This window comes from Neolamprologus multifasciatus, chromosome 5 (genome assembly GCF_963576455.1).
Source record: "Neolamprologus multifasciatus chromosome 5, fNeoMul1.2, whole genome shotgun sequence".
Taxonomy (NCBI): Eukaryota; Metazoa; Chordata; class Actinopteri; order Cichliformes; family Cichlidae; genus Neolamprologus; species Neolamprologus multifasciatus.
In genome coordinates this window covers 38241414-38267965 of record NC_140443.1, presented here as the reverse complement: position 1 = coordinate 38267965, position 26552 = coordinate 38241414, and the positions used below count along the sequence as shown (strand labels likewise).

General features: G+C 39.9%; 1 protein-coding gene across 3 annotated transcripts in view; it reads left to right on the top strand.

The window, feature by feature from the left end:
• The window catches only part of LOC146519291 (calcium-dependent secretion activator 1-like), a 238584-nt gene that overhangs the window by 131667 nt on the left and 80365 nt on the right, over positions 1–26552 (top strand). For 2 of the 3 annotated variants that reach the window (XM_085159095.1, XM_085159094.1), the window contains exons 17-19: positions 3359–3427; positions 11725–11831; positions 14475–14631. In XM_085159095.1, coding sequence (XP_085015221.1) covers positions 3359–3427; positions 11725–11831; positions 14475–14631 — 333 coding nt within the window. The remainder of the gene's footprint in view (positions 1–3358; positions 3428–11724; positions 11832–14474; positions 14632–26552) is intronic. The other variant, XM_085159096.1, reaches the window with a different exon arrangement.

Genomic DNA, 26552 nt, shown 5'->3' with positions numbered 1-26552 from the left:
ATATCCCATCTTGCTGTGTGTCCTGTCAGTACTGTGTTTCCCTGTATTATTCTGTTTGTTTAGTTTCTCCCACTTAGCATTCCCAGTTTAGTTGTTTAACCTTAAATTAAGTAAACTGTTTCAAGTATAGTCTTGCCTTTGAGTCTACATTTTGGGTCTGCCTGCCTCACACAGGAGCATGACAAAATATCCCAGGAGTTTAACTGACTTGGTGCTATACTTTAATTAAAAGATGTTTCTTTAATCTTTTTGAGCAGTATATTTAAAATACATTGAGATAAGATCAGGTGGAGTTATTTGGGTCACCAGTGATGGAAACATAAGCTACCAGTCTAGCTGATTGACAATGTGGATACAGTCCACACTGCTTATGTCCACCTAATACATTTACACACATAATGCCAATTTGCTCATTTTGTTTAAACATTTGATTATATTTGTAAGAAAAACATCCAAAGATGCTTTTTATAGCATTTTAATTTATTAAGTACTTTCTGTAGAATTAGAGTCAATTGGTATCTATCCATCCATCCATGTTTTTAACTGCTTTTCCAATATAGGGTTGCAGTGGAACTGTATGGTTACATACTGTAACCTTGGTTCTCTGAGTGAGAGACTATCTCTCCATTCCGTTACATATTCCACATGTACAGGGTATGACCCCCCTTCGCTATGGGGTGTGAATACTTCCATAAGAAACTCTGGCTACCTCAGTCATGCCCCACAGCTTAGATATAAAACAGCTGCGCAGATTTGAAACCAGTGATGGTTTGATTGGAACACATCTCCAAGCAGCCTGAAGCTGGAGACAGTCTCTCACTCCAAGAAGCAGACATCATGTCAAGGGGGGGCAACCAAGTAAGCAAGCTTACAGTGTAACCGTGTGTTACCATATTGAGACTTACAGTTACTTACAAGTACTTACAATTTCTATATGTACGGGGTAACTCACCCCACAAGGAGACAGTCAAGGCCCCACCAGATGCAAAGGCCCTGCCTGGGGGAGGGGGGGGGGGCAAACATCAGTCTGCCAGATGCAAGACTGGCCTAAGCAAGTCAAGATGCAAGGACCGCATCTGCGCAGCCGCTCATGGTTGGCCCGCAAGCTGATCAAGGAGACAAAGGTTACAGCTGAGGGACATCTAGCACCTGCTCCATGATAGAGGGGCTGGCTGCAACATTCAAGCTGGTAGCCGATGACCACAAGACCCAAGAGGTGGCCACCCGCCTGTGTGGAGTTGGCCTGCACTCCCGAGGGGAGGGGAACCTAGAGTCATAAGGCTGCCACCCAGTAGGACAACCGGGACTTTGACAGGTGCCTGCCCAGGATGGAAGGCAATGAACAGCTGGTCTGTTGTCCAAATCAACTGGGGATACCTGACGGATAGAGCCAGCGCTCAGCCTCGCTAAGCGCTTAGCGACAGAGGTGAATGGCCTTAATCGCAACCACCATTCAATGCAGGGTCACAGCGTAAGGGGTGGACCTGCTCGAAAGTGATCCACTCGCCTGGGACAGGAGGTTCCTCTGGACCGGAAGCTCCCAGAGTCTTGAGTCGAGGAGAGGCTGGATCACTGAGAACCAGGGCATGTTGGGCCAGAAAGGGGCCACCAGGACAAGCCTCGTTTCTGCAGTCTGGACCCGGAGAGGACCAAGTGGAGGAGAGAGAAAGGAGGGAAGGTATACAAAAAAACCTGGTTCCAGGGATGCACCAGGGCATCCCACCCCCGGAGAGGGCTGTCGAAGAACAGGAGGCAGTGTGTTGACTCCCTGGAGGCAAAGAGGTCCCCCTCTGCCCTTCTGAAACAGTGCTAGATTTGTTTCAACCACCTGCGGGTGGTTGAAACAAATCTAATGTTGAAACAAATCAAACCCCCCCCCCCCGACATGATGTCTGCTTCTGTGTTCAGTGGCACGTGCACAGCCCCGAGGGACCAGAAATGGGAGAGAGCCTACTGCTTTAGCCTTGCGGCTATCCTGCAGAGGAGAAGTAAGCCCAAGCCCCCCTGCTTGTTGACATAGGCCGCCAGAACTGTGCTGTCCTTCCCAACAATCACGTGAAACCACTGCAGGCGAGGCAGGAAAATCCCGAAGTGCCAGGAAGACGGATCCAGCACATTGATGTGCACAGTGGCAGCCATCAGACCCATGAGGGAGAGGCACAGCCCCCGGCTCAGTAGAGAGTGGAGGCCGAAGTGGTCTGGGCATGCACAAAAGACCCATCGCTGTTGTGCCATGAGGGATATTGAGGGATACTACAGCCCCAGAGCCTCAACATAAGAGACCTGCAGGGCAACGTAGCTGCAACACTGTTCTACTGAAGAGGCACAGACCAGCCAGTCATCCAGGTAATTCAAGATTCTGAGGCCCCGCAGGCTCATAGGAGTGAAGGCCGCATCCTGCATCTCAGGAAGGTCTGGGGGCCACAGAGATGCCAAAGGGGAAGTCTCCAAACTCAAAGACCTGCCCATTGGACCAGAATCTGAGGAAGTGCCACCGCCCCTGCCAGATTAAGACCTGAAAGTAAGCGTCCTTCAGATCGATGGTGTCAAACCAATTCCCTGCATTGATGGCCTGACATACACTGGGGACCTTCAGCATCTTGCACCTCAGGGGCCAGAGAAAGCAACTGAGGTCTTTGACATCCAGAATGGAGACCCCAATGCTCTTTGGGGAGTAGAAGGTAGTGGTAGAAAAAACCCCGTGGGCAGCTTCCACCTCCCGTATGATAGCCTTTGTCATGAGGGCTGGCAGTTCTTCCTGCAGCACACAGGCCTGCTGGAGGTTGCCTACTGAGGGGAAGGTCGGGGTGTTCGTTATGGGGGGTCTGCGGGAAATCTGCGGGCGGTAGCCCTGGGTCATGAAGGAGATCACTCAAGGGTCTGAAGATCCCCAGTTCATTGCAGTCATAATACAGAAAGACAAGCAGCCATGCACACTTTCAGTCCATTTAGAACTGCCAGTTAACCTAACAAGAGCTGTGGGAGGAAACTTGCACACATGCACAGATAGTACAGTTACAACGGACATGTTCTATCCACTGCACCACCTTGCTACCCATTTATTTTTTCTCCATTTCATGTAAGCACACAAAAAATTGAAATCAATTTGACAAACAAAACTAGAGGATGTCCCTTAATCTTTTAAATCTGCTAAACATAGTTCCATGTACAAATTTCACAATGATACATATTGTACCTTTTAATACAATGTGTGGTTAAAGTTCTGATTTTCTTGCAAGAAAATGTGAGGTAGTGGTAGCAAAAAACTTTATATTAGTCAAACCCTAGTGACCATTATGTTCGTTTGCTCTGACCCTGGCCTTTCGCATGCCTCGGTATCCTGCCTCTTTTTCTATAGGGAAAAAGAGAGAGATGTATGAGCATCCTGTCTTCTGCTTGGCCTCTCAAGTGATGGATTTAACGATTCGTGAGTACCTTCCTCCCCAGCCTCAATTAATTTGTTTTCTTATTATTACAGTCAGTATGCACGTAAACCACCAGAAGCAACCTCAAATGTTGTCATCTCTGTCATCCTTTTGGTCTGTAACATTGATTGTTATACTGTGCTCCAAGCCCTTGTTCATTACTAAAACACTTTCTATTCTTTCTGTAATCTACTTTGCTGTACTGCCTGAAACCACCATTTCTGTCTGTCTGCAATTTGAATGCATTTTTACTTTGCTTATGTGTAAATTAAGTAAAATAAGTTTTTAAGGCCACGGTACAGACAAGGAAGACCCCCAAATCTAGCTGTTGTTAAAAGCATATCTTGTCAGTTCTCAGTCCTTTAAGGGAACATGTCTGATTTTGAATGAAAAGCCCATGAAATGCTGATATAGACTCCATATATTGCACTTAGACTTACCAGCCACTTCAGTAGGTATACATGTTCAATAGCTTCTTAACACATATCTAATCTGCCAATTACATGACAGCAAGTCATTGCATTTATACATGTAGACATGGTCAAGGCAATCTTGTGAATTTCAAACTGAGTGTCAGGAAGAATAAGGAAGAAAGATAATGTAAGTGAGTCATCATTCATTATCATTTAATGCTTAATTGGGTTCCGAGCTAGCTTGTGTATTCTTGATCGTTCTCTTTAGTCTGAGTTATTGGTCTTATTGAATGGGTTTCAGTTAATATTATACTTTTTAATATTTTGTATAAGGTTTCGTTATTTTTCTTAGTGCTGTCTTCTGTGTCAAATCTGTATTAGTGTCCTTGACTCAGTGTTTTGATTATTTCCAGTTTTATTGTAATAGTCTTTTTCCTTTGTATGTAGTATTTCGTTTACTTTCCTTGTCTCGTCATCATGGATTTGTTTCAGCTATCTCTCCTCATCCTCCTGAATCCATTTCCCTAATATGTGTATGTAAGCCCTAAATTTGTCTTAGGGTTCTGTTGCGTCATACTGTTTTCTGTTTGCACTGTTTGCTTCCTGAGTAGTGAGTTGGCTTGATTTTGTTTTCATCTGTTTTCAGCCGTTTTGGACTGTCTGTGTTACCTAAATAATGGTTCATCTTTTGTTCATTGACACAAGACAACTCCTGCTCCTGTAGGTCGAAACCTTTCGTCGTTTCAACCAACAGTGTCAGCGTGGAAATCTTTGCCAGGACTAGAAATAAAACCATGATTGATTTTGTGTCGTTCATTCATCAATTTAATCTGTTTCTGATCAATATGTGGGTCATGGTAATGGAGGTTAATTTATGTAAAAACAAAACAAAAAGCAAAAAAAACTTGGGACATGCAATGTTCATGTTAAAACTGTTGCAGCGTTTTCAAATGATGGGACAGTCCGCACTCACTTTCTCTTTTAGATAATAATTTCTGCAGCTTTTGAGATAACCGTTTCACATAGTAGTGAGCTGGCAGGGGTGCACAATTTCCCATACCAAAGGATGCTCTGACATAGAGAAAATATCAAGTGAGTGCCAGTTAAATATAAAAATGATAAATATTATTTTAGGTACCTTTCAAAACAGTCACCTTACACAGAAGTATTAAAATCCAGAAAGAAAAGAACAAAATCATCTTCCACCTGTAAATCTGTAATGAGTTTAAAGAGACTTGGAATTTGAAAGTGGAGAGAGAGTCACTGTTAAAGATGTCGGACAGTATGAATGGGTCATGCGCAGAAGTTCAGAGAGATACTGTGGAGCAGTATTATGAGCAGATTATGGATTTCCTCAACTAAAAGAGTACAAAAATCAAATAATGAAGTATTCATTGGGAAAGCAGGCCAGAAGAAAAGAAACTGTGTGCTAAACAAAGACAGTCATCTGAAGATGTTTCACACCACTAGTGAGAAATGAGGGAACCATTGCTTTCTGTTTATATTTTAAGGTCACCAAGTTAAAAAGTTTTCAGTTTTTCAAGCCTGACTTAAAACATTAATCTGTGGATGGTGGACCTCAGACCTAGGAGGGCTTAAAGTGTTTTAATGGTGTCAAATGTCTTTGTTCTCCTATTGAGCACCAGTAATAAATAATATATATTTTATTGCTTTTGCTTTTTAAAAAAATGTTGGCAGCAAACAATTCATTTTATTCTATAAGTGGTAATATCTGACCCTAAAACTGGACACCTACTGAGCACTTGTTGACCTCACATTGATACATAGACTAAGTCTAAGTTTGATGCTTAATCTTTACTCTCAAATCCTCAAACAAAAAGCATAGTCTGCAGGTGAGAGAACAAAACTAAAACTTCTGCTCAGAGTTTCACTTTAACAGGCTGGAAGTGCCATGCATTCAGAGTCTTTTACTCACAGCATGTTTTAAGCAGACTCTCTCCTGGGGAATACGTGTTATATGTGCAGCTTGTTAAGGCGGACCTTAGTAAAACCCCTGACTGAAGTCACCCTGAAGACCACTGGGTCTCCACACACTTCACCTGCCTGCATTCATGTATCCGGATCTTGCTGCTCTCATTCCTCTTCTCTCTAGAGCATACTTCTACCTTTCCAAGGACTCTTCCACCTGCTCCCAACTCTCACTACAGATCACAATCAACATCATAGCACATGGAAACTCCTGCTAACTTCATCTGTCAACCTGTCCATCACCATGACAAGCATGAAGGGCCCCAGAGCTGATCCCTGACCCCCACCTTAAACCCATCTGTTCTTTCTACCGCATACCTCATCATTATTTTGCAGTCCTCATACATGTCTTTCTCACCTATTCCTGACTTTCTCATGCAGTGTCACAGTTCCTGTCTTTGCACTGCTTTCTATAGATCCAGACACAGTGAAGTCCTTCTGACTTTCCCTGTTCTTCTGTTCTTCTCCATCAGCATTTTCAAAGCAAATATTGCATCTCTAATGCTCTTTCTCAGCATTAACCCATACGCTTCTCACTGATAATCACCTCTCTTCTTAGCCTAGCCCCAACAACTCTCCCCATAGCATCATGGTATCAATTTCGCTCTCCATATCACTGCTGTTCTTTAACATCGTTGTCAGAACATTTCTCCTCTATTCCTCAGGCATCTTGTCACCCTCCAAGATGTTTTAAACAATATGGTTAAGCAGTCCACTGCCCTCTCTCTTCTTCTTGCTAATCTTCTGCACTTCCTGATTCACTAGCTGTCCTCCATCTGTTCTCTGCTCTCATTTTCTACATTCATCGGCTCCTCAAAGTGCTCCTTCCATCTTTAACACACTCTTTTTACTCGTTAGTATACATCCATGTCTGTCATTAACCACCCTGACCACCTGCACATCCTTTCCACCTCAATCTCTCTGCCTAATCAATTGATGATTTTTATTTTCCTTAGTGTTTGGCCTCACAAACAACTCATTATAAGGCCTTCTCTTTGACGCCCCCACCTTTTCATTGCTAACGTCCTCCTTTGAATACTTTACTGTACTTCTCTTTCCAGAGGATACACCCAACACCTTTTGGCAGTTTCCCTCAGCGGTTCAGCTGTACCAGTCTCTCTTCCCTACTACCCAGAGCCTTTTTCAACTCCTTGAACTCTGCACAACGTTCTTCCTTCTTCAAATTCCACATTGTTGGTTCATCCTCACTTTCCCTTTGAAATAGCATCCAATGTTTTTTCTCTATCCTGCAGTACGTGTTCATCAAAGCCATTTCCATCCTTTTGGCACAATCCATTACCGTTTGTCTTTCTGCATTGCTCCCCTTAACACAATAGTTACCCAACAGATTCTCATCACTTCTGTTCCCTTCACCCAAATGTCCATTAAAATCTACTCCAATCACCAATCTTTTCCTCCTGAGAACATGCTCTACCACTTCATTCAACATACTCCAGAATTCCTCTCTCTCTTTTGACATCCAACTTCCCTTTACCAGTCATAGTCCCTAGATGTGAAGCCCCTATTATTACCTTCAAACTCCCACCTTTCCTTTTCTCTCGCTGATTCTAAACATGCAAATATGGCTTCCCCCTTCCTTCGTTCGTAGCCAACAGTAGCACAGTTTCCACTGGCACCCTTTTATCCAACAGCATTGTCATTCTTATCCCAGACCTCGACAGACCAGTATGGACCAGTATCCTGACGCAGTCCTACCCATTTATTAGGGCTGGACTGACGTTTATGCTTTAGAAGTGAAAACTCAACACAACTCATCTGAGTGCTTGTTGTTCAGCTGTCGCTGAACAACAAGCAGCGACAGCTGCACATACTTTCATTACAGTGAAAGTATGTGACCCAGAATATGTTAATAAATATAAATTATAAATAATTTATATTATATGTTTTATAATATAATAAATATATTATAAAACACCAGTTTTATAATATGTTAATAAAACTGGTGTTCTGCAAACTCAGCCATGTTAGTCTGCTGTTATACAAATGCTGTCTCTCATCAGCTTGCTGTGTTGTTCATCGCTGAGCCACAACTCTACCAGCACGTGGTCTGAGTGGAGTCGGTGGCATTTTCAAGTTAGAGCAGTTTCTGTGTCATGTGTATGTTCTCAGCAGAATTACAGTACTGAGTGTAACATATCTTCTATTTCTATATGCTAAACATTTACGATTTCCTTGAAAACAATTTAATTAGTTAAAATAAATGACAATGTTTCTCAAGTATAGATACACAAAGATGCCTTTGACAAAATGTTTTAAAATGAGCAGCACTCAAACAACCCGATTAATAAAGAAAGTTAAGGGAATAAACATGACATTTAATTATAATGATGTTATTAACCACCTTTAGCTGGAATAATGCCAACCAGTGCAGAGGAGATAGGTCTACAGAAGAAAAGACTGGAAGCTAACACTGGTCAAGATGCTGTGGATTTCTGGTTTTGATTTAATTAAGAGATGTTACTGAGGATGTGCAGCAGCAGCGGACTGAGAGGACTAAAACCACTGACGATCAAAGATTGGTTAATGGCTTAGGATGAATAATCTCAACTGGTTGGAAGCAAGGAGGTCTGCAGAAGAAGAGAAAGGAAGTAAATGAAGTTTAGGATTGCAAGATTTAAGCACACAAGTGTGTGCTGATGCGTTTCTGAAGTCTTCCTAGTTATTTTCCAGAGTAGATGATTTTTAGGGGCATTGGATTGGCAAGCAGCAATCCAGGGAGAGACAGAGGGATTTGATGGAGAGTGGGCAGAGAGGTGGGAAGGCCTTGTTATTGTTGTTGTAGCAGTTCTCTGTTTGGATTTAACCCCTTAACTCCATAATATTCGATAGATACAGGATTTTTGAGACTTCTATTACATCACCAGTATGATTTCTTTCCCTCCTGAAAAATCAAAATAAATTGCACAATACATTTATAAGCATTTAAAAAAAGGCAGATATAGCAAATACGACACAAATTAAAAGTCATACATGGAAATAATTTTTTTAACAATAAACTCTCCATTAAAAAAAGAAATTTCTTGCAATGATTTTATATTTCAGGCTATAAGGGGTTAATGAGTTAAGCCACCTGTGCTCTTCAGTCTCTTTAACAAAAAGTCAGCAAATATTTTGGGAAACAACACACAGGCATAAAGCAGGAGGCTGGGAAACAAGAACCAAATGTGCAGAAAGTAACAAAAGTATAGCTGATAAAGACCTATTTAATGTTGTTGGTAAAGAACAAGGTGGTAAACACATTGTTTCAGAGTGGGTGCACAAGCTGGTCTTTTAATGCAGCTTCGTTGATGAGACACTCCACAACAGTAAGCCTGGGTTTTATTGGTTTCTGCATGTAGGACGATGGGTTTGGTTAAACACAATTGTAGGTTTGTTTAGCTCCATGAGGATAAAGGTTATCGAGGTTGTGGTGTGTGCTATATTTGAAAGACTATTTTATATCTTGAAACAGCCGTACTTTACACAAGACTGAAAAAATAATAAAAGAAAAAGAATAAAGTAAGAAGATGTAGATTAAAAACTTTGTTCTTAGAAGAAATATATACAATCATGTGGAAAAATGTTTTCCATATCAGGGCATCATTTAAAAAAGATCTTAAAAAGATCTCGTCCTTAATCTAACCGCAGGTATGAAACCATTTCACTATTTAAGAAGAATAAAGCCAAAATGAAAGTGCACCTAATCATTCAGCTTTTAGAACAACCTTTAGCAGCAACACATTGGACAAATTCTTCTCTGTGTTAATTTAATAGTCCCTCACATTGCCTTGGTCCGCTCATCTGTACAATATCACTTCAGTTCATTGAGGTTTTTGGGCATTTGTTAAAGCTCTCTTCAGTTCCCACCACAGCATTTCAAATAGGCTGAGGTCTGGACTTTTGACTGGGCCATCCCTTTATCTGTGTTCTTTTCTTTTTCAGCCATTCTGTTGGTGTGTTTGGGATCATTGGACTTTATTTACCAATATGTCTGTGGAACTGTTCTTACCCTGTGTAAAAAACAATTGTGTATGCAAAGTTATTTCATTTATGAAGCATGTGACTATTTCTGTTTTTCATATGTTTGTAAATCATAATTATTCTGAACCAGTAGGTGTGCGCAATCTGCATGCAATCTGCGAGAAAGTCTGACTTAAGAAACGTAAACAATGTTGTACAAAGAGAAAGTCAGAAAGGAGCAGCTTTCCATAGTGTTTATATAGGAGTGACGACATGAGAACTAAGGCTTGGCTGAAACTGGCTCATGCATCAGACAATGGCTGTCCTGAACTTATAGAGCGTATGTCCAATTTATGCACAGATTTGTGCATAAATTGGACATACAAACATTACACTCAAAAATCAGATTTTTTGCACCTGAATTTTTTCATACTGGAACAAATGACAATTTGAAACTATGAAACTTTGGCCGGGTGTGTACAAATGGCTGTCTATGGAAGTATACACAAGTCCTTAAAATTATTGAATAAATAAATTGCATAACTTGCATTGCAAAAAATAAAAATAAAAAATGAAATGCTAAATGCAAAGATTTCAAAAACAACACCAGGGAAAAACAATATAGTTGATGTGCTGTAATTAAATTGAATAATTTATTCACTGTGCCACGTCATGGTGCCAATGCCTGCAGCTTCCTAATATTTATTCCTACAAAGCTATTATTCAACTTCATTTTTATTGATATAGTGCCAAATCATAACAACAGTTCCCTCAAGACTCTTTATATTCTAAAGTAAAGGCATTACAAAAATACGGAGAAAGCCCAACAATCTGATGACCCCATATGAGCAAGAACTTTGGTGACAGTGGGAAGGAAAAACTCCCTCTTAACAGGAAGTAGACAGGGTCATGGAGGGGTGGCCATCTACAACAACTGGATATTGTTAAGTGGAGATAGAACGAAAACACGCTGTGGAAAAGAGCCAAAGGTCAATAACAACTATTGATTAAATGATGTGTGGTGTACAAACACATGGTAAGTGGGGAAAAGGGTGAAGTAGGAAACAATCAATTATAGTGCAAGAGGCCTAGGCTCCTGGGGGACTCCCATGATGTGATGATTCAGGGTCACCTGATCTAGCCCTTGCAATGCGCTTTGTCAAAAAGGAACGTTTTAAGCCTAATCTTAAAAGTAGTACTGCTAGCCTAAAGGCCCTTGGTAAACAGCCCATTAATATCAGAATCAGCATACTTTATTAATCCCTGGGAAATTATGTGAGCAATTACAATTGCTCCAGTACAGTAACATTAACAAAAATAGACTAACCTATTTAACAATACAATATGTTAAGATATAAGGAATAGCACAATATATACAAATCACCAAATAATAAATATCCAGGGTTGGCAGATGTAATTAGAAATAAATATCACGAAAATTGACAGCAATATTACCAAGTAAGTAAGAGTGTGCAGAAAGGATGTAACTGTTGCAGTGTTTACAGTGTAGTAGATGGAGGAGTTGTACAGGGAGATGTCCACAGGCAGGAATGATTTCTGATCATATTTAAGATTGAAGCATTAATTAAGAGTAGGACGTCTTTGAGCGGTCTTATAGGAACGGGGTAGATGATATGGTTTGGAGAAAGTAGTTACTGAAGTTAAGTCAGGAAGATCAGTTGGACAAAAGGGGCCCAAGTCCCCTTCCTATTGGGGACCCATTCCTCATATAAGTTATTAATCAAACTTTTACTTTCATTTATAGCTTTGATTAAGAATAAAGGTGATTTACTATTAGTAAATATGGAAAAGCTCTGTTATAGCACTGCATAGTGTCATACACTTTGGGTTGCATGGATCGAGGTTTATGAAATTAAGAACAGATTGTGATCACACCTAGAGGGTATCCACACTGATCTTTGACCTTTGTGCTTCAGAAAATGTGGGAAGGCTTGCCACCCCTGCCAAAAAACTGGAGGACACGATCCGCTTGGCTGAGCTGGTGATTGAGGTGCTTCAGCAGAATGAGGAACATCACGCTGAGGTCAGTGTGCTGGTACATATGCATATAGCCACACCATTTCCCTACTCCATTGTAGACGTTCTACATATTTGTCTCCAATGCAATGTTAAAATAAAAAGATCTACAGAGCTCCTCAACATTTGTTTTCAAAGATAAACTGAACACGTTTTTAGTAGTTCTATAACTTTACTTGGATGATAAATACAAAGCTTCTCACTGCTACCTACCTGCGTTAAACCATCATACTCCATGTTATCTGCACAATAGGCCACAAAGTACATATTCTAAAGTGCAAGTAGGTTTATAAAAGCAGTAGTTTTCGTAAACTACATGCATTGAGAGAATCCTCTTTGCTCTGCTGTGTATGCTGTGCTGTTTAGCTACATTTTTGTCACTTTTTTGTAACTAAAACAAAGCTGACTTACTGCTTCTCTACTTTTTATTCCAATCACTTATTTGTTTTGCGGGGAATTGTTTGAACAGGGAAAAGAGGTATGTGATTGTCTTGGTGCCATATACCCCCTTCCCTACCCTACCCTGTAGAACCTGTGCATGCACTTACTGACACAGCTATTGTTGTTGAGGAATATTAATATTTCCTTTTTCAACAATGACACAAAACCCATTTCAGCTTGTTGTCACTGCCATTCAAGTACTTGGAGAGGTGCTTGTTAGATTCAAAGCTTGCAACAGTTTTGCCTTCATTATTGAAGAGCAGACACAAGTACTTAGGCAGTGTGTTTATTTGTCCAAAGCATTAAGCTAGTATGTTTGGAGAAAGCAAGGGGAAAACTGATTTTCCTATATTCTAACGATGTACTTTGCTTTCTAAGAGCCTACCACAAATCATCCCCAAATATAACAGCATGTTTATTGTGTTTAGTCATTTACATTTACTTATCCTACTCAGTAACTCATCTATCATGGAGATGTACATGTTCTTTTCAGTAAGTTTGCTGAGGGTGTTTCTCATCCTTCCTTTTTTAAACAAATTTGCTTTGGACCTTTCAGCACACATAATGGAGGATATGAGCCATCTTTCACACTATGACTATGCCCCTTGCATTTCAGCAAAATTCCTCTGCCTGCTGCTCCAGTGAAACTTTAAACCGGTGTACCTGACTCCAGCCCAAACGTGTTGAAATATTCTGTTACAGTTTATTTTCTCTTGAGTTTTTGATCCTGGTTTATCCATGTACAACCCTAATTCTTCAAAATTTACATGCAAATGTGAAAGAGTGGATTTGTTCAAAAAGAAATTTCTAGCAGTGGATGGATGGGGGGATATCGATGTTGTGTAGTGAAGAGTATCTATGTTGTATTACAAGACACAAAGGCTGATCAGTTTCTACACAAGGCATTTTGGAGCAGCCAAGGCAGTTTGTTTGAAACGAGACTGTAGACCTGCACGAGGCATCAGCAGAAGCTTGGTGAGAAAGTGACAACTTTTGGTACAATTATCAGGAAATGACAAAAATATAAAATGATCAGCTTCATGCAAGATCTTGCCTCATTAGTTGAGGATGATCATGAGAAAGGTGGGGCCCACCAGGTTCATTTTTAAGTTTGAGGGGCCAATGGATGGGGGCGTGAAAAGCCTTGGAGGACCTCCTGTAGGACATTTGTGGAGGGATCTTAAGCTTTGAGTTCCCATGCAGCAGCAGAAACCTAAAGGATTTAGAGAGTTTCTTCAAAGAGGAGTGGGTCAAAATCCCCTCTTGGTGACCAACTACAGTAAATGTACTACCACTGTGCTTGCCAACCGGAGTTTCTCCACCAATTAAGTTATGTTTTGGAACACTTACTTGGCTCAATGAGATGCAAATGATTTTTTTATTTCGTAGTATTTTTGGTTGGTAATCTGTCTCTCCTCATTACAATGAAACAAACAAAATTAGAGACTGTGCATTTCTTTATAAGTGAGTAAGCTTGCAAAATTTGCAGGGGAATGTTTTTATTGTAATAAAAAGACAAAAACAATGACTGGCACTAACTGAATGTGATTTATCCGCTGCTAACTGCTCCCAGTATACCACCCTCCCACACCACTTCCAGTACTAGAGGGTACATTCAAATGACAGTGTTAAAAGCTTGGTGTGAATAGTCAAACACTTTGGATCCTCGGGGTCCCTCTTAAAAGGCCTGGCAAGATTAAGGTTGCCTGGAGAAAATGAGAGTAGCCAGGTTGCGACCAGTCACTGCACTGCACATATTTGATGGGGAGATACAAGTGTGGCACAGTTCAATAGCTCCTTTCTTCTGATTGACTTGCTGAAGAAGCTGCGGGTGAGTGTTTAAGTAGGTCCCTGCCAAGTCTGTCAAGGAGCTGCTGCTGTTTCCTCTGTGGGACAACAGAAAGCATGTGATTTTTTTTCCATACCGACTCTTGGTGTTTCTGTTCCGAGTGGTGAAGAATCCCTCCCCAGAGATTGTGCAGTAAAGTCATTGAGGCAACAACTTGATTTCATATGATGAAAAGTGTGTGAGAGCCTTTGAATCTCATTTCCTGTAGAGGCTAAGGATGAAATACATCTCCAAATTCTCAAAGATGTGTCCAGTGGGGACGCTCATACTGCATTAACTGTCTTCTTACACTCTCAGCTCCTTACTTTTCTTACCCCTGACTTCCCCCCCCCCTCTCTTTTCCCCTCTTTCCATCTGAAGGCCTTTGCATGGTGGTCAGATCTGATGGTGGAGCATGCTGAGACCTTCATGTGTCTCTATTCGACCGAGATGGATGCAGCTCTTGAAGTTCAGCCACCTGACAGCTGGGACAGTTTCCCTCTCTTCCAGCTACTCAATGACTTTCTGAGGATGGACTGTGAGTGTATGGCTATTCAATAAAAGTATATTCCGATGTCAGTATGGACCAAGGTTATTATCGTTAACGAAAACTAACGAAATAACGAAAACTAGAAGTGAAAAAACATTTTCGTTAATGGAAATAAAAATAAAAACAAAAAAAGGAAAACTAACTAAAACTGTAATGAGTGTTCACAAAACGAACTAAAATTAACTGAATTTATAGCAAAAATGTGTTTAGTTTTCATTGATGTGCGCGTGTCATACAAGAGTCAAGGGTGAAAATGAAGTTTAGTTTCCAGATTTTTTTCTTGCTGTGTCTCATTATGCCAGCAGGTGGCAGCACGTTAGTCGAGTCGTCTGTGTCGCTGCTCCGTCCACGTGCAGAATCATGTCAGGAAAAGTCGGGAGTCAGAGTCCAATTTGGGATTACTTTGAATATGACTGTGTTTTGGATAAAGCAAGTGTCTTGTAGTGGAAACAGACAAATTATGAGGGACATTTCTAAAGGGAAAAAAATCCCACAAACCTTAAAGTGCACTTGAAAAGCTCACACAAGAAGGCTAACCTAGCTTAGCTTGAGAAGGTAAGGGAGCACACTCAACCCTCATCCCCAGAAACAGAAGCTAACCCCAGGCAAGGCAGCGTGATGCATCCCGAGACAACAGGACGGGGATATCTACACAACTGTGTGAGTCAATTACCTTCAAAAAGTTTATCAATTCACTTGAACCAAAATTACGAACACCCGGTGCTGCGAGAGTTAATAGTCTCATTGGGGCCAAGATATACGTTTTATAGTTGCCTGGTATCAATGGTTGTTCATCTGCCTTTATTTATTTATTTAAAGAACCCATAGGTGGGAATGTGAGTTGTCTGTCTCTGCGTGTTAGCCCTGCGACAGACAGGCGACCTGTCCAGGGTGCAGTATGGTAGCTGGAATAGCAACATACCCAAGGATAAGCAGAATGACTGATATGATGAAACTGGGAATTTGTTACACTTAATTATTGCAAACACAACTAAAACTATAACTGAAACTAATCAAAACTAAACTGAAACTAAGGATTTTCAAAAAAATAAAAACTAAACTAAACTAGCAAACAATTGGTAAAAACTAATTAAAACTGATATAAAATTGAAAATCTGAAGTCAAAACTAAATAAAAATAAAAACTAATGAAAATTGCAAAACTATTAAAACCCTGGTATGGACCCTGGAGTAGTGGTCTTTGACTGATGAAGTCATTTTTCTAGGGCTGGAGGTCTGAAGGGTGTAATCTAAGGGAACATCCTTAATTACACACATGGATTAGACCTTCTGAGCATTATGCTCCGTTTAAGCAATGATAAGTTTTTAATTGCTGAAGATTTTTTCAGTTTGTAGTACAAATAGTCTATTTAGTAGACTGCACATACCTTATTTGTGGCAGCGTATTTAAGAGTTTTTAAAATGTTTCTGTATTTATCCAGGAAAAAACTGAATGTAAATTTTGGTTGGGCAGTATTTAATGAGAGTTTTTTACTGCCTCTAAAGACAAAATAATTTTAATAACAAAATTCAACCTGAAACTTTAAAACTAATCCTGATTTTAGTTCCTCTGTGATAGTCTAAATTCTGTACTCAATTTATCCCTATTCAGAAAAAAACACTACATTTAAGAATTAACAACAATATAGTCCAGACTAAAAATCCACCACAATCAAATTGACGACTATGTGCAGCACCATGCTCACCTCCCTCCTATGACGATTTCATTCATATTACTACCACTGCTACTTTTTTAAGGTTGACCAACTTAAATGACTTCATATTGTTGGCATGTTTAATAACAGTAGTGCATCACATTGAATATAATCATCATATGTTGAAATTTGTTCTTGCCATCCCTGGTTATAGGTAAAGATGAGGGCATTATTAAATAGGAATTACACTGCATATTTCAAATGTACTTAATAATCAGTTAAATCAAGGACAGTACCATTGTACATGTACTTGTACATTACGTGAGTAAATGCTCTTACATTCAACTGCTGCATCTTTGTAGGTAAACCTCATTTGGCACTAACATCACTGACAAATCAGTGACAAACAGCAAAAAAAGCATCTCCACACTACTGAGCCCAAACGTTTTTAACATGTACGTATATTTACAGCAGTTTTGTGTGTGTTGGTGTTGGTGTGTGTTGGTGTTGCCGATGGTTGCTGCAGGCCAGTCATCTCTCTAATGAACTGCATACACTTGCCTGCAGGAACACTGTCCATGCTAAAGATACACATGCACTTCACGAAGCAGACTCAATCTGCTAATTGTCCCTTGGGAATGATTCCCCTTTTCATTGTGTCAGTTGGGAGTCAAGGAGAAGATAGAATCTCGTCCACTTATTCAGCTTAACTGACCTGAGCACAAAAACATGATCATGCTCTTTTGTTAGTGTCATGAAATTGGCCTCCTTCTCATTTGCTACATCGTGTCATTGTGTGCGAATTCCAATTATAGTGCACAGCAATGAACATGGCTACACTGGGAAACACTAAAAGAAAGCTTGCTTGCAATAATACACTGACTTAAAAGGAAGTTATGCATCCTCTATGTGCATTCATAGCTGGCCAAACTAATTATGAACTAAATTATGATTATTAAAAAAACATTATAAATTTGAACCCTTTTGTAACACAAATGGTCATAGTCCATCCAACGGGGTTTGTTTTTTGTTTTGGAAAATTTGAAGCGAGAAGGCCCGGTGGCAGACCGAGGACATGCTGTAGACATTACATTTCTTGGCTGGCCTGGGGAGGTGTTTCCCAGGTTAGCTGAGGGAGGTGGCTAGGATGAGGGAGGTCTGGTTTCTCTGCTTGGGCTGTTTCCCTGCTACTCGGCCCCAGACAAGTGATAAGAAAATGGATGAATGTGAAGGTTCTCGTTCATCCAGGTCATGGCAGTCTACGCAGCTTAGAAAGAAATGGATTCAGAGTGGAAGCAATTTCTCTAAGTGATGTCTGTTTTTAGAGTTAACTAAGCAAGCACTGCTTGCCCTGTTGGTCCTGATAGAACGCTACTGGTTAGAAGATATTATATACTAGGTTTCATTGACTAAACTGGACTTCCATAAAAAAGGTCCCCTTCTGAGTTCCTCAGAAAGATTAAACATGGTTTGATGCTGGTCCAAAAAGAAAGGGTGGTTCACTGCTGGGTACAGAAGATGGTTGCTGTGGGTGTCAAGGGCAAAATGCTGCTAAGACAATGTGGCCTGATGCTTTGTAATACACCATGCCAGACTGCCTGCTTCCCACACAGCATAACAAACGCACGTTAGAAAAGTATATCATTATAGTGACATGTTTTTGCAGAAGGTCATCTGATCTTTTGCCCCACAGCGGTGCACTTATGGAGCAGTAAAAACTACATTAGTCAGGTGCCAAAGTCAGGCTGCCATTCAAGAAGTTAATGAGGTCTAAAGTCGTCGTAGCTAGACCGTGGCAAGCCCTGCGAACACACTCCTGGACACAACACATCCAAATGGACAGCAGCCGCTCAAGTGGCTAATTGGGAGAGGGGCAATCAGGGAACACAACAAACATTGCACCTACTGTGTATCATCGACCTTGACTCCAATGCCAATGCACACAAACACAAACACACATTCTCAGAGGGGGAGAGAAAAAAGAAAGAGAGAGAGGGAGAGAAAAAGCAGGCACACTGCATGGAGCCGTGAGGCATCACATTAGCACACACTGGCCTCCATTTTATCTCCTGTGGTCTTTGTCAGTGTTGCCTTTTTACCAGTTGGGAGCCAGCAGAGTGGGGGAAATGTGGCTTGGATTCCAATGCCTTGTTTAGAAAAATGCTGTGTCATTCCCATTATTGAATGTACAAACAACACTCCTTTGTCACTATTCATTATCAGGGATTATGATTGCTTTCTGTGCCCTTTGCATCTATCTTGCGAACAAAGAAAAACAGTAATGCAATAGTGACAATGGGAGCTTTAACAATCCCTTTGAGGAAGTCTGCAGTGATTAAACCACAGGTACACACTCATCAGCCACTTTGTAGTTACATCTGTTCAAGTGCTCATTAACACAACTATCTAATCAGCTAATCGCATGAAAGCAACTCATTGCATTTAGGCATGCAGACCTGCTAGAGAGACCTGATGAAATCAACTGCAGAGTATCAGAATGGAGAAGAAAGGAGATTTAAATTTAAAGAAGGGAGATTTATGGTTTATTTCAAAGAGCTGCTAAAAGCGTTCAGAGTCTGCTGACGACAAGGAAGTTGTCAAAGTTTAGGAGCCACAATCTAAAATGTAATACAAAGGTAGGGACACAGCGGTGTAAAGCACACCACCACTGGATTCTAAAGCAGTGGAGATCTCAGAAGTGACGAATCATGCCTCACCATCTGGCAACCGGAAGGATGAGTCTGGAGTTGGTAGCTGAAGCCGAGCAGAACAGTACTTGTCTGACTGCAAGCTGACAAAGTTACAGTTTGGTGGAGGCTGGATTATCGTGTGGGATCGTAGGGGATTGGAAACACCTTTGGGATAAATTAGAGGAGGGCTTCTTGGCCAATATCATTGTCTGATCTCACAAATGCAGTTCTGTAAGAATGGTCAAATATTCCCATAAACATACTCCAAAGCCTTCCCAGAAGAGTTTAAGCTGTTATAGCTACAAAGAGTGGGCATATTAAATCCTATGGATTAAGACTGGGCTGACAGTATCAACTTCATATGCATGTGAAGACAGATTAGTAAATACTTTTGGCAACAGCGTGTAGAATAAGAAAGAAGAACTGGACCAATGACTAAGCTCTGAGGCATCTCACATATTTGAAGTTATGACAGCGACATCTAGGTCTGAGGTGTCTGTCAGATATGCATGATGGGATCGGTTGCAGAAATATTACTCCAGTTCTGTAATCTTTCAAGATGAATGGCGTGATCACCAGTATCGAGAATAAATCGAGCAGAATTAAAATATTTGCCTTTCTCTAAGTGTGTTAAAATATAATATTAAAATATTAATATGGAAAAATGATAAAAATATAGTTTTTGCAGACCGGATTGGAACAAATACAGTGTTACCCTCAACCAGTCCAAGTAGCTGACAGGCAGCAACTTTCTTGAGGATTTTAGAAATAGATGGAAGTTTCGATCTGTAATTGTCCAAACCAGTGGGGATTTTTTAAGCAGATGAAATGCTGGCTGTATTAATATTTATTAAAACAGTACAAGCCTATTTAGCACCATGGATCACTACTCTATAGAGATCGGGCTCTTTTAAAAGATTTGGCTCTTTTGTCTAGGCCAGTGTTTCCCAACCTTTTGGAGCCACGGCACATATTTCACACTAGAAAAATCACACGGCACCAAACAAAAATGTCACATATCAATCATTTCCCCCCGCACACCAGGCATAGCGGAATTGGCTCAGTTTGTCCCTAGTTTTGCTTTCTTCTGACCACTACTCATGCTAGGGCCTTCATCTGGGTCGGGGTTTTCTCCAGGCACCAGGTCAGATGGATTCGTTTTTCTTTTCAAATACTTAATGAAGCGCTTAATAGCAATAGATGTCTCACTCACAGCATGACTATTATGTAATTTCTTCTTCGTCTTCTTCTGTTTTACTTGCAGTTGGCAACCCATTTAACTAGCGCAGGTAGTTGTACTGCCCTCTAGTGGAAGAGAATGTAATTGTTCTGCCTGTTACTCACGCCAATCGCTTAGAGTACTAATGAGGTGGAACCAGATAATCTTCCACGGCACACATGATCATTTCTCACAGCACACCTATGTGCTGCAGCACAGTAGTTGGGAAACACTGGTCTAGGCATCCTTAGAAGAGCTGACGGTTCTAGTCTAACCATTCAATTATGAATGGTTTGTGTGTTAAGATGATTTTTTTAATTTTACTGCTACTGGGGAGAACATACATTGGCTTTAAGGCCTGGACAACATTTTGCAAACTTGGCATTCTACAATAAATGCTCTCTGAAAAACAATTAGTAGTATTTGTTCCATTCCTCATTTTACGAATTCTGCACTTAGCTTTGAAGTCTCCAATATCACTGACATGCAGCCAGATGGAGCTCCTTTTCTGTTTTTGCATGTTCACTTTTTCCCAATGCGCTGGCACCTGGCCTGTACAGCTGCACTTGCTGTCATCAGAACATCCTATGCACATAGTCCTGCTTTAGGTTGTGTCAGCCCCAAGCCCACATTTTGTTTCCTGTGAAGAAACAGATGTTAAGATTCCTTATATTGTTTCTGTGGGAAACGTAGTTTGAGTAACCTATTGTGATGTAAAGTAGTTGGGTGTGCTTGGAGATGCTTAAACTTGATAATACTGGGACTTTAACGACACCTTAATTTTGTATAAAATTGTGCTGATTGCATCTTATAATCATCTTGTTACAGTGTTTTATACATACAGTTTTTTATTAACACTCAAAGAGACTGATAATCAGAATACTTTATTAATCCCTAAGGAAACTACGTGGGTTACAGTTTCTCAAAGACAGTAACATTAACAGACTAAACTAATTAAATAATACAATATTTTACAGAGTTTACAAATTAGCACTAATATATACAAATCACTCAATTATAAATATCAAGAATGATAGATAATAATGGAGAGACGTGCAGGAACTCTTTAAGATATTTGGGAAGAATAATGTCGTTGGGGCAGTAACAACTATGCATGAGAAACTATATTCCTAAACTCAGTCAACAGAACAAAAAGAAAGCCCTAACAATAACAACAGGCTGAAACATCATGGCATCTTTTATTCAGTTTAGTTCAATTTTACTTATATATTTATTTATATAGCGCCAAATCACAAAAACAGTTGCCTTAAAGTGCTTTATACTTTGCAAGGTAACGTAAAGACACCTAAAGAAACCCTCAACAATCAGATTTAGGGAGGGGCAGCCATCCACCCATGGCCAGTTGGGGCTGAGGGGAAGAAGAAAGACACCTTGTAGAAGAGAGAGCATAATATTAATGGTAGCACTTTCTATTACAGCTCAGTTATGAAGTGGTAATAGTAGGTAACAAGGTAGAAACAAGAAAGTAATGTGCTTAACCCTTTAAAGCCGGTTGGAGCGGGCACGCTCTGTTTTGCGTAACTATTTTTAAATCCCGGCAGTTCTGCAACCACGTGAGCTAGTGCAATAACTTTTTTTGCATATGAAACCGGAGGAGTTGTACTTACATCTTATGCCATCAGCTTGTCCTCGGCCACAGTTTCCTTCCACATATAGCTTTGCAAAAACTGCGTAAAAAGCACTTGCAGCAACAAAAACATAATATTCCAGAAACACGCTTTGCTGATCCGATCAGCTGTTTGTAACACTTCCTACGTCCATCAGCGTGAACTATCGCATGTCCGCCACGTCCTGCCCGAAACCGGAAGTGACGTCATTTTGCGGAAATGTAGTTTTTTTACCATCAGGGCCTCATGAGCCTATTCTGGTGTTTTTAAAAGTTATGTTTGACTTTATGACTTTCTGTGTCGTTTCTGGACTCATATTGCACTGCTGGAAATAGTTTATTTTGATGCATATGCTGTTTTTTTTGTAATTTGCATTATAATATTTATTTTAGTTTTTCCTGTAGTAAATAAAAATTGGTGTATTTAAAAAAAACTATGAAGACACTTAAAATAAATTTCCTGTGGTGGGAAACTATTTTGTGCAACATTTTTGTATTTAATGTTTTGAAATATATGTAAAAAAAACAAAAACGATTTTACATTTTTTTGTAGTTTATTGCACTTTTTTGCAATTTATGTAATTACTATGCACTTAATGCATACATATTATTCAAATCTGGGCTATAACAGTTGTATTGATGTATATCAACTTGAAATGCTCCCAAAAATGGCTCCACAGCATGTAAAAATATAATATAAGCTCTGGCGGACTGGGTTCTATGGTAGGTCTTAAAGGGTTTATTAAGAAATTATTACACAGAAGGTACCACAGGTAATTGAGTGGTAATGAGTAGGAAACAGAGATGCAAAATGCAAAACTGCCCATCTATATTTAATAACATATTAATAACCTTTTAAATACAAACTTAGAAACTGTTGTGGGTGTTTTCTGTTAGTCACTGCAGGGTTTTGTGTTCTAAGCAGGAATTTAATACCATGGTACTGATAACTGAGTCTGGAATGAACAATAAACACAAAATGCTAATAATTAAGGTTTAAAGAATAATACTTATGAACACCTTAGATTTGCATAGGCCTTCATCACTGGTTGACCTCAAACCATCCAAAGATCCAGTCTCTCCTGCAGGAAGATATTCAAAAAATTTGAAATATATTTGTGTTAAAGCAAGCATGATATCACTGGCAGGTCATTGAGCAACAATTTCACAGATGCAAACTGTCCTATTTAAAAAATAACAATAAAATAAAAAATAAAATGAACATTACAATTTGTGAATTAATTATTATTACATTCTTGTTTCTCCCTTGTTAACCTATTATAACCACTTTATTACCAATCTGTGGTTACACATTATTGCCACCAGTTTTTGGGCCCTTATTACACTGAAATTGATATAATTGGATAATATCACTCAACTGTAACCAGTATTGCTGGCACAATATTACTCGAATATTAAGTGTGATTACTTTGGTAAGTAGTAGTAATTTAGAAATTATTACACATTATTATGTTCTTGTTTCTGTCTTGTTACCCTACTATTACCACTTTATTACTGACCTGTAATAGAAAGTGTGACCATAATAACTAATAATTAAATGCAGATTGGTGGTAAGCGTAAGTGAAAAAAATGTGAGTGAAGAAGAAACACTCAGTGCATCATGGGAAACATCTAGTGGCCTGGGCCTATCGCAGCATAACTAAGGAATGAAAATTTTAAGGCTAATCTTAAGAATAAAATTTGTAATTATTTTTAGATTTTTAAATATAAAAAATAGTATGTGAGAGGCTTGAAAGCTAAAGACTTTGCCTTCCATTCGACTTAAATATTCTAGGAACCACAAGTAAAGCAGTCTGAAAGCGAAGTGCTTATTGGGGTGATACAGTACTATGAGGTCATTAAGAGGACACAGGGCCTGATTATTCTAGACGTCATATGTGAGGAGCAGTGTTGGGTAAGTTACTTTAAAATAGTAACTTAGTTACATTACTAGTTACTTCTATCAAAAGTAACTCAGTTACTTCAAGTTACTCGTTACTTTCAAAGTAACTAGTTACTAGGGAAAGTAACTTTGGTTTTACTCAGAATTCTCTTGTTAATGTGTTGCTTCCATAACTTTGCCAGTCTTCTAGCTTGCTTACTTGCCACAAGTGCACTGTGCCACCTACCAATAGAAAGGAAAAGATAATGTGCATATTTCCACGAGAGAAATCCCACGCCTGGACCGTCATTGACTGCCGCCATGATTCTAGCCTACGTCACAGCGTCATGTGTGCCTTTTACATCCAACACAAAAACTGCAGTCGTGATGCTTTGATTGTACTCAACTTACTGTACTGTAACTCGGAAATTCTGCCTTCCGAGTAGGAAGATGTAGGTAACACCAGACTGCAGATGAGCTGCATACAGGGCTGGACGGGGACAAAAAATCGGCCCGGGCATTTTGACTAGAGACTGGCCCACCATTATAGGAAAGATCATAAAGCCTTTGAATGAAAACAAACACTGTTGTGACAGTGATGTTCACTGTTTTGATGGTATATATGCATCAATCGTTTGTTGTAAGATTGAGATAATTATTTTTTAAAAGCTAGACATTTTAAATGAGAATAAGAAAGAAAAGTATTTCTTTGTGCCCACCTCTCCCTGTTAATGCCCTACCTGCCCCCCTGGCAAAACTTTGCTAGATCCACACCTGCACAGTTACCAGCTGTCAGCTACCTAAAAAGGATCCTGGGGTTATTTGTCTCTCAGAAACAGTTCATAACTTCAACTCATCCATGTCACCTAAAAGGTAAACCTGTTTCTCCATCACCTGTTCAGCTCTGATGATTCAGTAAGGACATCTCCTGGTTTCATCTTCATGTTTCCCTCTCACCAGATAACCAAACCGATATCATGACCAGCAGCTTTACAGCTGTGGCTCCAGCAAACATTAGCTGATACTAGAAATTAATATTAAATCAATTCTAACAACAGCTGATCAAGCTTAAAAGTGCTGCTGTTGTTTAGCGTGACATCGGCTGGTTTCCTCTTTCTGGCGCAAAGTGGGCGATAAACAAACAAGAGAGCCGATCAGCTGATCGGTTTTTATGATTGAAGTAGAAACGGGAGAGGGAGGGGGGAGAATGAAAGAAGAAGAGGCAGCTGTGCAGCGTAAAGACAGAATAACTCCAGCTTTGTGCCTTTTTCATTGTCGCTGAATTATGGGACAAACTGTTCCTTTTTGCCTCAATAAGAAACGCGTAATATTTTCTCTGAATACCAGACGGGACGGTTGGAAACTCTAATAACTTATGAACAAAATAAAGTTCAACATCATTAACTTCATAGCACCCACCCAGCTGTATAGAAACTCCGTCATGCTAGCTAGTACGCAGTATGGAAAAAGTCAGAATAACGAAAATAAACTGCACCTAAACTTGGTTTATATCTGACCCAGATAGACTGCAGGTCATAACTTCTTACCTGAAGTTCAGTTCACACTTGGACTGGCGGCCGCCTCAGGTCTCTTTTCCTTCTGCGTCCCCTTTCCCTCATCCACCTGCTGGCCTCCACCACTTGCCAATGTTACAGAATCTGTGGTGGAAGCTCCGCGATAGCCACCACACGAAGTAACGAGTAACGACCCTATCTAAATCCCAGTAACGACTAACGCGTTCCTGATTTTGGCATAATAACTAGTTACCGTGCTCGTTACCACAATAATAACGTAGTTACTGTAACGCGTTACTTAATAACGCGTTAGTCCCAACACTGGTGAGGAGTAGGATTTTCCTTTAGATCTGGGATATAACATGGAGCCAATAAGCCAATATAGGAGAAATCTGCTCTCTCTTTCTAGTCCCTGTAAGTTATTGAAGCACAAATTAATGGTAGGACTTCTTTGAGCAGTCTTGTAGGAATGAGGTCTAAAAGACACGTATCTGCTTTAAATGTGCATTTGAGAGTTCTACCACGTAGTCAAGTATCTCTGATCTGAAGCTAAAGGATAAAAGTGGAGGAATTATATCCTAAAATTTAACTAAAGTACTTTCACAAAGACATATATTGCAAAGAAATGTATTCCCCACTGCTTTATAATCCATTATTGTAATTTTAAATGTTATTAAGAATTATCAGACAAAATGGGTTTTCAGGAAACACTGTTAAGTTTCTATGCCATATGTCAGAACAAGATCCAGAATGTGATTAAAGTGGTGGGTGGGTTCTTTTACATTTTGAGCGAAGTGTCAACATGAGTCAGTAGTAGTAGACCTGGAGGTTTATTTTTACATTGTATGTCTTATAGCTTTTCTGCACTCGCTTTTTTCAGCCATGTCGTTTCTCCATCAAACTACAGAATGGGCCATTTATATGGATACACCGTAATACCATGGGAATGGTTGGTGATATTAAAGTCCTGTTTGTTGCACATTAGTATATGTGAGGGGGCAAACTCCTCAAGATGGGTGGTGACCATGGTGGCCATTTAGAAGTCAGCCAACTTGGATACAACTTTTGTTTTTCCAATAGGAAGAGGGCCATGTGACACATCAAACTTATTGGTAATGTCACAAGAAAAACAATGGTGTGCTTGGTTTCAATGTAACTTTATTCTTTCATGAGTTATTTACAAGTTTCTGACCACTTATAAAATGTGTTCAATGTGCTGCCCATTGTGTTGGATTGTCAATGCAACCCTCTTCTCCCACTCTTCACACACTGATAGCAACACCGCAGGAGAAATGCCAGCACAGGCATCCAGCATCCGTAGTT